The sequence below is a fragment of the Pipistrellus kuhlii genome, unplaced genomic scaffold, assembly GCF_014108245.1.
Source record: "Pipistrellus kuhlii isolate mPipKuh1 unplaced genomic scaffold, mPipKuh1.p scaffold_m20_p_1, whole genome shotgun sequence".
In the NCBI taxonomy this organism is placed as follows: domain Eukaryota; kingdom Metazoa; phylum Chordata; class Mammalia; order Chiroptera; family Vespertilionidae; genus Pipistrellus; species Pipistrellus kuhlii.
In genome coordinates, this window is record NW_023425404.1 from 172280291 (window position 1) to 172298326 (window position 18036).

At 38.8% G+C, this 18036-nt stretch overlaps 1 protein-coding gene across 1 annotated transcript in view; it reads right to left on the minus strand.

Moving 5' to 3' along the window:
• The window catches only part of GABRB1 (gamma-aminobutyric acid type A receptor subunit beta1), a 354508-nt gene that overhangs the window by 1138 nt on the left and 335334 nt on the right, over positions 1–18036 (minus strand). Inside the window, exons 6-8 of the mRNA XM_036417178.2 lie at positions 11412–11549; positions 11153–11305; positions 8884–9128 (exon numbers count right to left, since the gene is read on the minus strand). Of these exons, the coding sequence (XP_036273071.1) occupies positions 8884–9128; positions 11153–11305; positions 11412–11549 (536 nt within the window). The remainder of the gene's footprint in view (positions 1–8883; positions 9129–11152; positions 11306–11411; positions 11550–18036) is intronic.

Here is an 18036-nt window from a genome sequence, read left to right on the forward strand (position 1 = left end):
CATCCATCCACCCATCCATCCATTGATCTCTAACCACAAAACACGTGTATGTGGGCATATTTCTTCTAATTAATTTCCTTTCAATGTGCACAAATCCATACACTGGGCCTCTAGTGTATATATAATTCAGCCATATAAAGGAAAGAATGAATCTCTTTCACTTACTATAGCATGGATGGACCTTGAGGATATTATGTTAAGCGAAATAAGTCAGACAGAGAAAGACAGATACCAAATACCATAGACTATATATTTATACTTGTATTTATATTTAATTATTTTTTATTTATATACTATTTTTTGTTGTTAATAACTACCACTTATTACATCCATAGAGGTACATGCAAGGTGTCCCAAAAAAATGTATACACACTTCAACAGCTGATTAAGGTATTACATATGTGTCCTTATTCCCTTCCTCAATTATCCCCCTCCATTCATTCCTTCACCCCCCTGGTGTCTGTGTCCATTTGTTAGGCTTATATGCATGCATACAGGTCCTTTGATTGATCTCTTTCCCTTTACCCCCACCCTCCTCATAAGGGTGATTTTTTTAAAGTCTAAAATCCACAAAACATTGATCTGATGGCTGTGTTTTATCCCTCAATGGAAACCCTATGCAAACATGCAATTCATTTTCTAGCTTGGGTCTATCCTTTGTCCCACTCTCTCACTCTCCCTCTCTCTCATCCTCTCTTCTCTGCCTAACAGTATCCCCTAAACAGTGCCTTAGGCTGTGAAAAATGTTGCCACTCACTGAATATAATTGTTCTGGATATTTCAAATATATAAACATAGCAGAACTCATTTCAGTGTAATTGGAATAAAATATAATCTTGTTTTCAGTGGCAGTTTTAAAGCCCTGTTGAGAAATACCTCCAGGCTCAATCTACTTTGCAAACAGAAAATCATTTCCTCCTTGCTAACCGATTCTATTAGATTCATATTCACTAAGTGAGTCTGAAGTACAGAGCAGGAAGCCGAGTGAAGTGGTGCTGGTCACAGACTGAGCTGCCCTCCAGAAGCCTGCAGTCTACACCGTGCAGCTGTCCAGGGGAATGGCCCTGCGCTTCCGCTGCAGAGAACAGAGGGCCACACAACCCAGCTTCCATCTGCCCCTCCCACTCCTATAATGCACGTGTTAACGCTGCTGCTGTTACTTACTTGTTCTTACCCGGGGTGCCACCCTCAATCCCTTGGTCTCAAATTCCTAAAAAAAAATTGTTTTTTTGGCGGGGGGAAGGGATGCAAAGGAAATCAGAGACTTTGCTGGAGATGATTTACATGTCTCTTTACTTGTCTTGACAACTACAGGCAGCAGTGGGAACTTTAATATTTCTAGAAGTAATAAAAGGTTAAGCATAAACTTACATAAACACTGCATATATTATTCAAGAAATAGAGAAGACAAAAGATGAAGATAAAATGAAACAACTGCCCATTTTCCAGATATTTGCTCAGGGAGACACATTTATCCTGGATCTTTTTACTTCCCTCATTTCTCTCATTCAATGTATTAGCAGATCCTAATGGCTCTATTTTGGAGAAAGATTCTGACCACTTTTCGCCACTGTCAACTCTTGATGCATAGTTGATCTTCCTCTTTCCAGGAGTGAGCCCTCTAGTCTTTTCTCTAGAAAAGGAGTTACCATATTTTTCGGACCATAAGACACACTTTTTTCCCCCCAGAAGTGGGGGGAAAAAGTCCCTGCGTCTTATGGTCCAAATATAGCCTACACATATACTTTTAAAAAAAAGTTTTTTCACTTGCCCGGCTCTGTGTGGTCTCTGTGTGCTTGCCCGGCTCTAAAATGGTTCTAAATGCTGCTGTTACTTTACAGGGTTGATTACATGTGTTTATGACTGTGATGTTGGGTTTTAATGCACATAAAATATTTTAGGACACTATTTGTTTCAGAATCCTTTTTTCTTCATTTCCCTTCTCTAAAAACTGGTGCATCTTATGGTCCGGAGCGTCTTATGGTCCGAAAAATACGGTATCCTTTTAAAATGCAATAGAGATCATGTCTCCTCTATCTGGATCTTCTAGCTACTTCCCAAGACATAGTCTAAAACCCATATTTCCCATTTCAATCCACAAAGCACCCACAAAGCTCATGCAGGCACCTCTGCCCTCCTTTCCTACCACTGTGCCCCCTGAACTCTCTTCTCCAGTCACATTGTCCTTTGTTAGCTGTCCCTTGATGCCATAAGTCCTCGGGGTATTTTTCACCTGCTACTTCCTCTCTCCTGGAGTGCTCTTGCCCAGGTTGTTACCTGGCTAGCTTCCCATCATTTTCTTCACCACACTGATCATCATCTATCATTAGATATTTTATCTACACATTTGTTGATGACATCAAGTGAAACGTAAGTTCTAGGAGAACAGCTGCTTTTTTGTTGCTGTTGCTGTTCATCATTGTATATTCCCCTTGCTCTTTGGAGAACCAAGCCTGAGATACTCCAAAGGAGGGGCTGATAAATGTCCAAAGAATATGGAACTCTGAAATTCAGACTTGGAGCCACCTTTCTGAGCTCTGCTTGAGTTTCACTGGCCAGGACTTCTGCAAATTAGAGGAGGAGCACCAACTCAGCCTGAGGCATGAGGGAAAACATCAGTCAAGAGGTGAATCTGGGCAACAAGCCAAAACAAAGGTTCCACAGAGTGAAAACATGGCAATTTGGGAAAATCATGTTCTAATTCTGGAGCCAAATGCTGTTGGTGAAAGGGAGAGGGAGAAGGAATGAGGCAAAAAAAAAAAAAAAAAAAAAAAAAAAAAAAAAAAAAAGAAAAAAAAGAAAAAAAAAAAGAAAGCAGAATGAAGCAGTGGTGGCCCTTGTGTCCCACATTAAGGAGTCTGGATCTTTTCCTCTAGGCAGAGTTTGAGATGATTGTGGTGAATGCCAATTGGTTTGAAATACCTGATACTCTTTTACCTTCCTGAAAACATTGCCCTGACATTCTTTTGGTGAGCCTCAAGGACCCTCATGTCAACGTGAGCCTTTCATGTTTTTCATCTTCCTGTTCAGAGGAATTAAGTTTGTCCTGAGAATATATCTCTATGCTAAGATTTTTAAAGTGTAACTATTTGATGTAAGAAAGTACTTTTGTGGGATGACCATGTGAGAAGAGTTTACTGTAAATAAAGCCAATATAAAAGAAAGCAGGATTATGAGATGAAGAGAGGTGCTTTCTAATGACACCGTTTGAATGTGTGGATATAGCCACATGTGAACCCATCAGTTATACTGGCTCAAAATTCCTTTTCTCCCTTTATGTTTCTTAAGCCAGTTAAGTAGTAAGTTTTATGTCTTTCTTGTTTACCAAAAATTATCCTAATTGTGTGTAGAGAAAATAAGCAATAGACACTAGATAGAAAATGAGAAAGAGAATCAGATGAGATAGTTGAGATGTGTGTTTGTATGTGTGTGTGTGTGTGTGTGTTTGAGAGAGAGAGAGAGAGAGAGAGAGAGAGAGAGAGAGAGAGAGAGAGAGAGATAGGCCTGGAAATTATTAGAAACATTTGGCTGTCAAAATTAGATAGGATTAAGCAGCAAAGGCTGAAAAACAAAAAGAGAACCAAATCAGATTTGGGCAGGGATTTGAGGACCAAAGATATGAACTGTCAACACAGATTTATCTGCAATTCAAGATGCTAGTCAGAATAGTTAAAGTTTCATCAAAGGCTGAGGGAAGTGTCCTTGTTGGCTTGAGGGCAATGCAGTGATGTTGGGCCCTGAGCCTAGGCTCAAAGCTGGTATAGATATCCAGCTGTTACAAGTTAGACTTAAGGAGAGAGCTGTTTACTTTCATATACACTTTGTACTTTGGAATTAGTCATAATACAAAGTTGATTTACATTTACAAATTTGTCTAGAAATGTAGGTGTCTGAAATGTAGATGACTCACCACAGAGAATAAAAATGAGAGAAAAGAGTCCAGTATCAATAACTAATTTGAAGGAAAAATTCTGTTGATTTTTTTTTTTTTTTTTTACTTCTGGGGTTGCAAATGCACATTTGGCAGATCCTACCCATGTCCTCCATAACTTAAAATGATTTAGAATCTATCTCTGATCAAAGATCATCCATGTAACAACCATTTAATCTTAAGCTGATCTATTGGCAAATGGGCAGGCAAGATGGCCAGTAGATACAACCATATATGTTGCAGATTAGGATAAAAGTGTCCCAGAACCAGAAGTGGCTTCCTTACCGTCTCATTGTATTGTGAAATGTGTCTTTCAAAACTCTAAATACCATCTCTAGTTTCAAATGATGCCCGAGGGGTTCATGAATCTACAGCCGTTATCACCTTGGAGGTTGAAACTCTCCTAATGTCTGTATTCAGCATCTGTACTCATATAAAAAAAGATGCTTCAGTGCTGCTCGCGGCAACATAAATCAAGACAAAGCAAGCACTTCTGAGGCTTCAGTACAGTTACCCCTTGACATGACTGCCCAGCCAAGGCCATCAAAAGTAACGTGTAATAAATGATCAATGCCACTCTATGCTCCGGGGTACCAAGGCAAATATTAGGGAGCCTTCAGATGAAAATTCTCTGGGACCACAGCACATACGTTATTTGAATTCAACTGTGTATAAGTTTCTAAAAGGAAAGAAAAGTATAAGCCAACAATTAAGTGAAAGGAAAAATCTAATGTTTTCTAGTTTTTAAAATTCAACCACGGGGTAACATTTTTAAATACCACACAGGTTGCATTATCTTCATTCCTGGAAATGGTACACTGAACAGATGAAGTAATACGTTTATATTGTTATTGGCACACTGTCTGTCTGAGCCCCTGGTTTTAGAAGAGGACAAGGAAGTTGGGATGTGGAAAAACTGAGCAGCTGCAGGGATGATTATAAGTGACCTGAGATAGAAACACTGTATTATTATTCCATACAAATGTGAAGAAGGTTACAAAAATCTTAGCCATGACACTCCTTTAAGGATTATATCTATCTGAAACCATATGACACTGTGATTCCAAAAGAATAGCAGAGACTGATATAAAACATCTTTAGGAAATGTTAAAAATCAAAGCGACAGAAATGGTAAGAAAGGACAGAAATTAAAGGGGACTATAGTCTTTTTTTTTCTTTCTTACTTTTATGACTATACCAGTATAAGGATTTTATAAGACATTATGATGTACTACTTAATACCTTGTGTGATATTAAGAACTTGTCTTGAACAATTACTATTTGGTATTTTCTCTATTCCAGGAAACAACAGTGAGTTAGGCATTAAAAGATAATTACACAGATAACACATAATCGCTAGAGGTCCGGTGCACAGAACTCGTGCCCTGGGGTGGGGTGGTCCCTCAGCCCAGCCTGCGCCCTCTCACAGTCCGGGAGCCCTCACTCCTTACCACCTGCCTGCTCGCTGCTCCTCAACACTTGGCTAGCTGCTGCTTAGCACTGCCACTGAGGCAGGAGAGGCTCCCACTACCGCTGCTGCACTCACCAACTTCAAGCCTGAGCCTGGCTTCTGGCTGAGCGGTGCTGCCCCTGTGGGAGGGGAAGCTCCTGCATTGAGCGTCTGCCCCCCTGGTGGTTAGTGTGCAGCATAGCGGAGGTCATTCTGGTTGTTCTGCTGTAACGGTTGCATAGGCTTTATGTAGATAATTGTGATAAGTCCCATGGAGAAGAGCGCGGGAAGCCATGAGGATGAATAATCAGAATACCTAATGTAAATTAACAGGAGGCTGTCAGTTAAGGCATCCCTTGAGGTAGTAGCATTTATGGAAAGAGCTGGTACTTTGGAAAAGTTGAGATAAGGCCAATATTGTCTTCAATTTTACTAATTCTTTCTTCTGCTGATAAAATCTGCTGCTAATCCATCTATTTCTTTGTCAATTCTATAATTTTCATTGGTTCTTTGTTATAATTTCTTTAATTTTTCTCCCAAGACTCGCCATCTCTTCATGTATTTTATTAATCTTTTCCTTTGGTCTTCATTTTAACCATTAAAAAATATTGTAGGATCCTGTAAAGTTTCAAAAATAGCAGAGAGGTTCCATGTACCCTTCACCCAGTTTCTCCCCATCACTAACTTCTGGCAACCACTAACTAATCTGTTTTCCATCTTTATAATTTTATTTCAGGAGTGTTAGATAAACAGAACCATGCAATATGTAATCTTATACTTAGCATAATCCCCTTGAGAGCTATCCAAGTTGATGCATGTATCAATAGTTCATTATTTTTATATTATATATATATTATATTAGAGAGGGAGGAAAAGAGAGAGAGGGGGAGGGAGAGTGAGAGAAAGAGAGAGAAACATTGATATGAGAATAAACATAAATTATTTGCCTGCCATACACACCCTGACGAAGGATTGAATCTGCAACCTAGAAATGTGCCCTAACCAGGAATTGAACCCACAACCTTTTTGATGTGTAATAGGATGCTCCAACTAACTGGCCCAGCCGGCTTAGCTAGATGGGAACATTTAAATGATTTATTAGCCAGTCAGTAAGTTCTCTTCAGAGCAATATATATTACTCATCTAGATATGCTATGATATATTAAGTTTTTTCCCCTGGCCTTTATTTTTTCCTTAGCACCTTAGAAAATTCTCATATCCTGCTCTGGAATCATGGCAAATGCCCTACAAAATTGGTTAAAATTTGTTTTATAATCTTTTTATTTTATTGAAATAGATTTCAGTTTGCTTGACCTTTCCATTTAATTATTCTCTATAGAACATTGCTTTTCTAGCCAATTTAAAGAGTATTTTCTTTGTATCTTCACAGTTCTACCTATATTTTAAACGTCTACCCAATTCATATCTTCTAAATTTTCTTACCAGTTCTACTATGCCACTTTATGTAAGACATTTCTTTATGATGTATCAGTTAACACACATTCCAAGCTATTCAGAGTATTAGTTAATAGAGTTACAAGGCAACTGAAATGGGGATGGAAATAGAAGAGAGGTGCCCTTGAAAACTATGGCTGAAATACTTCTAAAGCTGTTAGGGCTGCAACCAGACAGTGGGAAGCTTCTTCCTTTCAGATATATTCCTCAAAATAAATGCCATCCGGCCTCATTTTATAATTCAATCACCTCATAGGAGTATACTTTTCTTCCACAGCAAGATTAGAGGATTCTCGAGGGCAAGTATCATGCCTGTTCATTCTCTGTTAGCATTGAGTTTAGTGCCTCACACAAAAATAAAAATTTATTTGAATGCATTGGTTTGAGTTTTGACCGTGTGGCTGAGTCTGCATGTTTCCCTTGCTCATAACTTTCTAATTATCTGGCAGTGTTTGTCCAAATTTGAGATCCTACGAAAGAGCGTGAAGATACACCTTGAAGACTCATAGTCTGTCTTCTGCCTGATTCTCCAGCCACATTTCATGGTCTATTTTCTCTCTCACTTTCTGTGCTCTTATTTCACTGGTTTTCTCTCAGTACTTTACAACATCTCGCAATTCCTGCCTTTGAGCCTCGGTCTTATTTCCTTTGCTTACATGGGACAGGGTATGGTGGCTGCTTCTTATTTCTCAGATCAAATGATAATTCCTCAAAGATGACTTCCTAGTCACCTAATTAAAGTCCCCTGTTTCCTCAACCTGAACCAAACCATTCTCATCCCCATTACTGTTTTTACTTCATAGCACATCCACGAACCTAAAATTATCCTCTTAATGCTGATTTGTGTGTTTATTGCCTGTCTTCCCATGTTAGACCCCAAACTCCATGAGGCCAAGGAACTCTGTATCATTCAGAGCAGTCAGTGCTCACAACACTGGTTAAATGAATGGATATTTGAGTTGTTGCCTGTGTGCTGTCTTGAAAACATTTTGTAGTGAATACAGTATTTCAATGTACATAATTTAAAACAGATTCCAGTAAAAATGGCATAGAAGATGAGACTACAGAGATGTTTTAAAAGAATAAACAGTGCATTAATTTTATTGAATTCCACCCACTGGGAGTATATGTCATAAGATTTACCAATAAACAGCGAAAGAAAAAAGAGTGACAACATCTTGTATATAATGATAATAGCTAATACTTACTGAGTACTTACTATGTTCCAGGATTTGTTTTAAATAGTGAACTTAAAAAACACCTTATTTAGTCCTTATAACAAATCTGTAACATAGATATGCCATAATCTTCTCCATTTATGGATGATGGCATTGAGAACTGACATTAGATGAGGAGTTACATAGGTTGATTTGCCTGAAGTTATAAAGCCAGTGACTGGCAGAGTTGGGAATCTAATACAAGCAGTTTGATTCCAATCTGTGTTTGTGACCACTGTGCTCTATTATCTCATTTCCACTCCCAGAGGACAGTGCTTCTTTACTTTAGTTCTTTTTTATTTATCAAGTAGACTTGGAATTATTCTTTTGCATATAGTTTTACAACTATGTAGTTTAGAATAAAGAATAATGAACTTGAGGTTGAATTTTAGGTCCAGGTGTGATATTAATATATGTAAACATCAACCTAACTTCTTCCATCCTCAGTTTTCAATTACGTAAAATGAGGGAGTATTTGAGCCTTATTAAATGTAAACTAATATACATTTTTTTTCTGTTGTGGGAGCCCTGAGCACCATGCTGCTGCTAAATTTCAGAGTATTGTTAGGAATATTAATCCTCACCCAAGGATATTTTTCCATTGAATTTTTGAGAGAGTGGAAGGGATAAAGAAAGACAGAGAGAAATACTGATGTAAGAGAGACACATGGATTGCACACACCCCAACCAACCAAGGCGGGGAAGGATCGATCCTGCAACCAAGGTACATGCCCTTGACCAGAACTGAATCCAGGATCCTTCAATCTGTAGGCTGATGCTCTATCTACTGAGCCAAACCAGTTAGGGCTTAGGAATATTTAATACATTACCTGGACTTTATTCATCTCCAGTTTGTTCTTATCATTGGCACTCTGGTTGTGTTTGCCAGATCCCTTTTTCCGGGGGCCTTTTCCGAAGAAGATGTAATTTACAAAAGCATATTCCAGCAGAGCCAGGAACACAAACACAAAGCAGCCCATCAGGTAAATATCAATTGCTTTGACATACGGGATCTTTGGCAGCGTCTCCCTGAGGTGAGTGCTGATGGTTGTCATTGTCAGCACCGTGGTGATTCCTATGAGACGGAAAGACACAGCTTAGCCGAATGCACTTGTTAAGTTGCCCTTTTTAAGACTGAGAGGACAGATGCCATTCCCTTATGGAAGCCCAAGAATGATGGCGGTAATGCAATAAACCACTGGGCAGAAAGGGCAAACATTTTGAAATACAAAACTGCAGACTCCCTACATAGTCCACGAACAAATCATAAAGTGGGATGTGGCACTAATGGAGAGCTAAAAAAAAAACACCAAACATATTAAAAATAATGCACCAAGAAAAATGACAAATGGATGGAAAGGCACATCAAAATCTCATTGATATGCCTACTGACTAGTGTCCAATACTCCTTATCCTATTATATGTTACATCTTACTTCTTCTTTCAGCATCTTATTTTCCTTCTAAATCTGTTTTTGTGATACTGATCCCCACAGCAGCCACTACCAAGCTGAAAGTTGGTGACCAGTTTGAGGAAACCTACTTTATTCCACAAGTCTGTAACGTACCTAGATCACAAGGTCAGTATTGCATTTTAAAATAAACCGATAGAGACAACGCTAAAAAAAGAAGCATATAAGAAACTCATGATTTTCATTAAGCACTGGATTTATGTATTTTTTTTTTTTAGATATAATCCTAGCTAATAACAAACAATTCATTTACAAATCCACTAATTGTATTTCTGTTTTCACTCCTTGGTTTAAATTTTTAAAGCAAGATGGGTTTGTAAATGAATGTCCTTTCTTGTTAGATAAGTATTAAAATACCATAGATTTTACATCTCAAAGTACAGGTTAAGCCAGCATATTTATATGCTAATATCAAATATAGTAAAAATATTATTAACTTTGAGGATAGAAGTGTAGGGAGAACCACAATTGATGACCTCTGTAGCTGTTATTTTGGACATCATTCAGTAAGTTTTCCTTAAACATAGCACATATATTTATATTCACATTAAAATAACATGCAGCTACATACATATGATGTAAAAAACTACTAGTTTTTTTTTCTTAGTCTTGGAATGTTCAAAGGTTAATAAGGGACTGTCAACATTTGACTTCATGAGCTTTATGTACTCAGCCACTAGACATAAACTGTAGAGATGACAATTAATCTAGGTATGATAGAGTATGCTGATCATTTTACCAGTTCAGTAATCTCAGAAGAGATGTATGTTAGAATAGCAATAAATTATGCATGTGTGTGTCTGTGTGAATAAGACCCAGAAAGTGGTAATTGAAATGGCTCTATGATGAAACAATGAGACAGATCCACATATGCTCAGATTCATCAAACAGACTATACATTCTAACTTTCCAAGGAATCATTTAAAGTCTCAAATATAGCCAGCCTTACAGCTTGCAGCAACTACTCAACCATGGAAAGATTAATTCTGAAAAATTTTCCCCAGGATGGAAACCATTTTCATTCTGTGCTGATCACAGAATAGAGCTGTGAATTATCTGTACCTAGCTCATTAATACTACTGATGAATTATCTGTGCCTTGCTCAAGTACGATGAGATCCATTTAAGGGAGACCAAGATCAATAAGATTTAACTTTAGTTAATGTTCAAGAGAGAGAGAGTATTTTCCAACATTCAACATAGCTTGGTAATAGTCATGACGTCCATCTTTCTTCAAATCTATATACTTGAGAATAATACACTGTAAGTTTTCTCCAATGCAGAAAGTAGGGACTGAAGAGAAAATCAGTCCCTACTAGTAAAAATTAGTGTAATAAGAATTTAAAAATATACTCTAGAAACACTTACATAGTATTGAACATGCTCCAAGATCCTTTTTTTTTTTTTTAAAAAAAGCAGCATTTTCAGCAAAATGCTGAAAAGGTATGGCATTGTAAAACATTCACTCTGTAATAAGAGTTTACACTCAGGTGCTTTATCATTAAGGACTCAAGCTAATTGCATTCTCTGCATTGCTATGAGAGAAAACCCTTGGCTATAATTCCAAACACTGGTGATTTGTTTAAAGCCAAATCCCACCAGCTCTCTGTGGTGCTGGCAATGCATTACCTAGTGCGACTCTGGCTGCAGAAGCATCATAGTTGATCCAAAAAGACACCCAGGACAGAATTGTAATCAGTGTGGAAGGCATGTAGGTCTGCAAAATGAAGTAACCAATGTTTCTCTTTAGACGGAAACTTAGTGATAGTCGTGGATATGACCCTGAGTTGAAAAGGAAGAAGAAGAAAAAGAATCAGATCCTCACGTGGTTGAAAACATCTTCTCTCTGACACAGTGTCCTAGTTTATTTTGGAGGAAACATCCTCACCAGTTGTGAACTCCACCTTCTTGGACACCATCTTGTAGTCGACAATTGAAAACTGAGGAAGCTCAATTTTATTTACTCCGGTTACTGCTCCCTCTCCTCCATTCCAATAAAACTCAATGTCATCAGTGGTATAGCCATCTGAAACCAAGAATATCGCATAGTTAGAGTTCAGTGGGCCTAGGAGTTCATTTTGAAGACTGGGAGTTGAAGACACAATTCCCAGCAAGCGATAGTAAGACGACTGTGCTTTAAATCGGGATTCTATGTAGAGTTGTAGTGAAATGCAAATTTCACCCAATTCTCATTATTCTACAGCTTAGGCTCATCAGAGGGGGCTGAGTGGCAGAGATTCTAGTAGAGATGAGCCATGCCTATAATCTGTTCTTTTTATAGACTCAAATAAACATTTGTGTGATTATGTGACTGTGTGCTAATGGAAACCCTGGTGCAAGAGGTGGGTCTGCTCAGAAAGGCATAGCTTTAGGAACCAGGAGCTGGGACCAGCCTGTGTTTCTATCCACTTAACTCAGATCTACTGAGTCTGCTCCCTGCCAGGAAGAAGGAAATGAGCTTTCAGGATCATTTGGACCTTTCTCTCTACACAGCCATAAAAGTGCCTTTCTATCACAGTATCAGATCAGTTAAAAAAAATTCACAGTGTCCATGAGACAGAAACAAACCAATTGGCCTGAAAGAAGAAGTATCTCCCATGGACCTTTTTTGTTGGACGAAAAATGCCCCAGCATTGTCCATTTAGGAAGTTGGCACGAGAAATAAGTTTTTTCAAAAAGATAGATGGAATCAACATAGAGTTTAGTTTTAAAAAATCCTTTAAGAAGCCAAGACAATATATCCAAAATTTCAAGTTGTCTTCTTGTCCGACTTGATCAGAGTGTGGATTTTTCAAGAGCCTGTCTCATACCCTTTGTTCACCTGTATGTGGGCCTAGATGGTCTTTCATTCAGGCAGGTTTTTGGCTGGCTCCTCACCTTGCACAAATGAATAGCTCTCCTATTCTGAGCTATTATAGATGGAACATGAGTTGTCTTTTAGTTGACAACAGAGAATATTTGAATTATAAGTATTTGTTAGGGAGAAAGTTCTTAAACCCAGTAACTCTGTGGAAAGAAACATTATTTATAGATCAAAGCCTAAAAACCAACCTTTGCCCTCATCTCATTTTGAGGCTGTATTCATTCACCTACAGTTTTTCACCTCATTATACCTCTGTAATTAGCTTGATGATGATTCTGGGTATCTTCTCTCTAGTAGGCAGCACATAGACATGGCTGATAGATCAGAGCTTCTATATGCTTCCCAGGAGAGGCACCCTCTTGCTTACATCCCCTTCCCAAGCACTCTAATGTGGGCTTTGCTGACTCTTCTATGCTGCCACGGACAACTCTGGACTCAACCTCTTGTCTTCCTAGACATCCATCAGGACTCCTGCTGAAGCACACACCCCTACCACCTCTAAACTGGCCAGGCAGATGAATGGAAATTACATTCTACATTCCAGTACACATATTTTGAGTGCCTACTATGTGTCAAGCACTATTCCAGGCAATAAGCATGTTGAGTGTCTAGGAATAGGCCTAGTTTTGCTTTCCAGGATCTAGGTCTAACAAGCAGTCTCAGAAAATTCTGGACCTGAGGGAATTAGAGATGGCTTTGCAGAGGGTTTGGCCAGATGGCTAGAGCAGACCTGCTGGCAGAGAGATTACTTATTACATGGAGTGAATAACATAAAGGAAGTTGATGTCAGTGTACAGACTGATTTACTTCATAAAGTTTATTCAGTAAGCAATTTAATTTTAGCAAGAAAATGGAAACTTGTAGGGCGAAGTTGAATGCATACAAACACTGTAACATCCTTACAGATTTCAGTATGCTAAGGTAAAACTGAGCTGAGAAGAATAAAATGATCAGGTAGCCATGACGGAGTGTAGGAAGAAGTGTGGACAGATATCCAAGGCAACTAGTCATAGTCCTTCCTGCCCACAATTGCGTTTTATCAATTAGACAATGTGCTCGCCTTGAACAGAGCATGGAACCATGCTGAATTTTACTTGTCTTATCTGTCTTTCACCCACCAGGTTCTGAGCTCCTTGATCAGGGACTGGTTCTCATTCCTCTCTATACCTCAGTGTCTAGCATACGTACCAAACTCCTAACATATGGTGGTATCCAATAAAAGTAAGTAGGATATTGCATTCTTGCTTCTCATCATCAAGACTCCCTGCTTTGTGTTACCAACCTTAACTTTATAAACAGGCACTAACCTAAGTACATGTCTCTACTCATTCAACAAGTAGATATTTATTTATTGAGTACTGACTGTCATATGGTGGAAAAGAGCTGGGAGTTTAAAATTGGCCTGGCTCTTGTCCTCTGGGAGCTTGCAAAGGGTATCTTAAATGTTACACATTTTCATAAAATTCATTCTGTGGCAGGTATCTGTCTGGACTGGCTTCCATTAGCATGTTCTCATCTCCTTTAGGAAATGTGGAAACTACAGAGTCCTTTGCAACTAAGGTTGTGGATATGATTTAGGTTCTCTGGATCACATAGAGTTAAATGATGTCAGAGGTGGTGTTGGAGGCACTCATTTGTTGGTGCAAGTCCTATAGTATAGGTAGTTCTGGACACAGGGATTCTGGTTTTAGCTTTGGTGGTCCTCAAGTCAACACCAGCTTCCTGATTGTGATGGAGCTATCAATAGGCTAGTCTGCCCTGTGGTCTGGGAGTCATTTCCAGTGGCTCAGCCTACAGCCTACTACTTCAGTTCTTTAACTTTGTAAGTACCACTTCTCTGTGTTAAATCTCTTTCTGCTTAAGCTAACCAACTGGACTTCCTTTATCTGCAACAGAACTGCATTCTCTCTTCTAGGGAAGAAATATTTGCTCCAGGTTTGGGATTACCAGGGCTTTACATGAAAACCTCTGTTGTTTGTGGGTTGTGCCAGCTATTGGTTTGGTGTTTCTGAATCTCATATCTTGCTTTCTTCTACTGCTCTGTATTGTTGGTCCTAGGCTCCCTGTCTCTCCAGCTTCATGTTAGGTGCTATCCTTCAGAAGAACTGGCTGGAGATTAGAAGTTGAAGGGAGGGAAGGCTCTTGGTTCTGGCTCTGGAAGTGGTGGTGCTGCAATTGCTTGTGATTGCTGCCAGGGTGGTGAGGTGATTCCAGACTCTCACAGATGAAGAAGGGGCAGCATCTCTTTTGTCGAGTTCATAGACATCTAGAACAGCATCCATAGGAACACAGCAGATTCAGGCCTGTGGGCTCCAGGACAGGGCTATTAGCACTATTTTCTCTTCCTTCCTTTTGCTTTCCCAGCCTTTCCCATTTTGTAACCAATTCTCTCAATTAAATTCCCTTTTGAAAAATCTTGAGTGGTTTCTGCTTTCCTGATGAGATCCTATTAATTATACAGTACATCGTATAAAGCAAATATTTTATCTGTGTATATAACTGTGTTTACCTCTGCCTTTGTCATCTCCATTGTATATTATTATTATACTACACTAAGCCTGGTGCATGAATTCATGCACAGGTGAGGTCCCTCAGCTTGACCAGCAACTGGGGCAATTGGGGCTGCAGGAGGTTGGCCAACTGCAGGAGACTGGCTGTGGGAGTGCACTGACTACCAGGGGCAGCTCCTGCATTGAGTGGCTGCCGCCTGGTGGTCAGTGCACATCATAGCAACCAGTGGACAGGTAATTTGGCCATTCAGTCTTTTGGTCACTTCAGCTTTATATATATATATATATATATGATGTTATATTACATTAAACACTTTTGAAAGCAACCAGTGGACAGGTAATTTGGCCATTCAGTCTTTTGGTCACTTCAGCTTTATATATATATATATATATATATATATATATATATATATATATATATATATATATAATGTTATATTACATTAAACACTTTTGAAAGCAAGGACATTGTTTTATTCATTTAAAAAAATTCCTGATGCCAAGAACAGATTTTGTCTATATTAAGTATTCCATGCATATTTTTGAATCAATGAATTAGTGAATACTCTTTGCTGCTTAGAATTCTAACTATTGTCCCAAACCACTAACCTGATATAGGTAACTTATTTTGTAGAGTTCGTGAGCTACATTTATTCCTTGATAAAGATGATTCTGCTCACAGGGGGCTTATAGGTAGATCTGGGAACCAACAAAATAAAAAAAGCTGCTTGTTAATTTTAGGCTAACCGAATGAGTAAGTGATAAATAACCACCTCAGGCTAGTTTTTGAGTTATAGAGTCCTAAGGGAGAAACATAAGTGATAATTATAGTTGAGAGCCCAGAGATGGCTTGCAGTTTGGAGATGAAAGAGGTGGAGACTGGGTGAGCCAAAACAGCACTCCTCAATGTTCTGTGAAGAGTGACAGAATACCTCAAGGTCATAGACAATTAAAACGCTGGGATCTGGCTATCAATCATTGCAAATTTTATTATTATTTTAAAAATATATTTTCTTGATTTTTTTACAGAGAGGAAGGGAGAGGGAGAGAAAGCCAGAAAGATCAATGAGAGAGAAACATCAATCAGTTGCCTCCTGCACACCCCCTATTGGGGATGTGCCTGCAACCAAGGCACGTGCCCTTGACCGGAATCGAACCTGGGATCCTTGAGTCCGCAGGCCGACGCTCTATCGACTGAGACAAACTGACTAGGGCTCAATCAATGCAGATTTTGATAGTATTCAGCAGTTTATATGGTCAGTGGTCTGGGTCTAGATTTCCAAGCTCACTTGCACTTTGTTTAACTAAAACCGTTAGGCTTAGTGTTCAAGGCACTGAGATAATTATGAATGATGTAGGGGGGGGGGGGGGAGAATGCTCACTCCATTTCCGTAGAAGTTTGAGTTCTCCTGGGAGCAATAATGGCAGCTGGATTCAAAGGAAAGAATAAAGGCCTACAAATACACTATTATTCAAAGGTTACACAAGAACATTTGCTACAGAAAGAGAGAACATCAATTTACTCACACCTAAACAACCTATTTACCAAAGGTTTTCCTTTATGAACCAGTGGCTTCACACAGTGTCTCAAAGCTCAAACACTTGGATACCAAGGATGTTGTTTCCTAGCAACAATAACTACACAGAAGCTCTCAAAATTTCCTCTCAGCCCCCGGGACTTCTTAGTGATGCAGAAAATACAGATAAAATTAAGTTGATGTCAGCGGATAAAGATGCATGGAGCTAGGACAAATGCAGAAGTGTCTGGATGTTATTGTTCTTCTTTGCTATTTGAATCACTCTATTTAGAATGCATTTTCTAATCTGGAAATAAAAATTGCTCCCTGCTGTGCTTAATAGAGCTAGGAGGATGGTCTAAAATTGTACTTAACTGAGTTTTAGATAATATAGAAATCTAAGCTTTTAATTCATGACTGAGCCTAAGTAAAATGTATTTCCCTTTGTGGAGCAGCCATAGCCTCATCGTTGGTTTCGTAGCGTGGGGCTTGATTGGCTTAGACCAATTATCAAAATATCGTCTCCATGGCATTTTGCTCTGGTGACTGGCTCATGGTTTGGCAATGGACAAGCCTAAGACAGTTAGTTCATAGCAATGTCCTAGCCAAATTAATTGCTTAGAAATAGACATGCGGCCCAAGTTGATCCAGTCCTAGAGAAACCCAGGACTTTTGTTCAAACATTGGAGGGAAGAGATTTCCCCCTTTCTTTTAGCTGTTGGCAAACACAGAATGCTGAGTGGAGAGTGGCCGAGCTAGTTACAGGAGCCAACATGTTTCCTTCCTGCTTTCATAGTCATTACTAGCACCTAATTGAAGTAAAACTTGTGATTATCTGTTTTTTTTTTTTAAATAACTTTATTGGGGTGATATTGGTTAATAAAATTATATAGATTTTAGGTGTACAATTCAACAATACATCATCTGTATATTGCATTGTTGCATCGTGTCTTCCTACCCCAAGTGAAATTCTGTGATCAGCATTTCAACTATGGTTAGAAAATGACCCATTGAAATAACCTTAGTTATCTGCCATTCCCTATTTCCTTCTGCTCCTCCCACATGAGGGTAGAAATATTAGGAATTTCTCAGTATCTCTGCTCTGTATATGTGTAAATACTTTCCATGCCAAGATGATTAGATATTTGTAATTGTGCATCTAGGCAGAGGATAAGAAAGCCAACTGGATCAAAGAAATCAAAGTGGTTCCCTATCTGTTATAACATTTATTCTAAAGGCTATTTGAGATTCCTTTCTCATGCATATCTGTATCTCCATATCTTAAGAAGCAGCAAGCAAACCATGGAAGCCAGATTTTTAAAGTATTCTGACAGCATTGAAAACCCCTAAGGACCAATCTATTCAACAATCCATAGACTGTCTTCTACCTGACCACCAGCCTTCTGAGTGGTAAGTCATTCAGTTGTTAGTTATGGCCATCTCACTATTTTCTCAATCAACTCAATAGAATTTTAGGTAATAATTAGACAGCATGACCTTATAATAAGCAAAAGTTCATCTTCTTGGAGAGCATTCATCATCTGATGTTGATGTCAGTGGATGACTGCCCCCAGTTTGCTTTTCTGCCCCTTGAAGTGTGAAGTCCTAAGCTGAGAAGTGGGC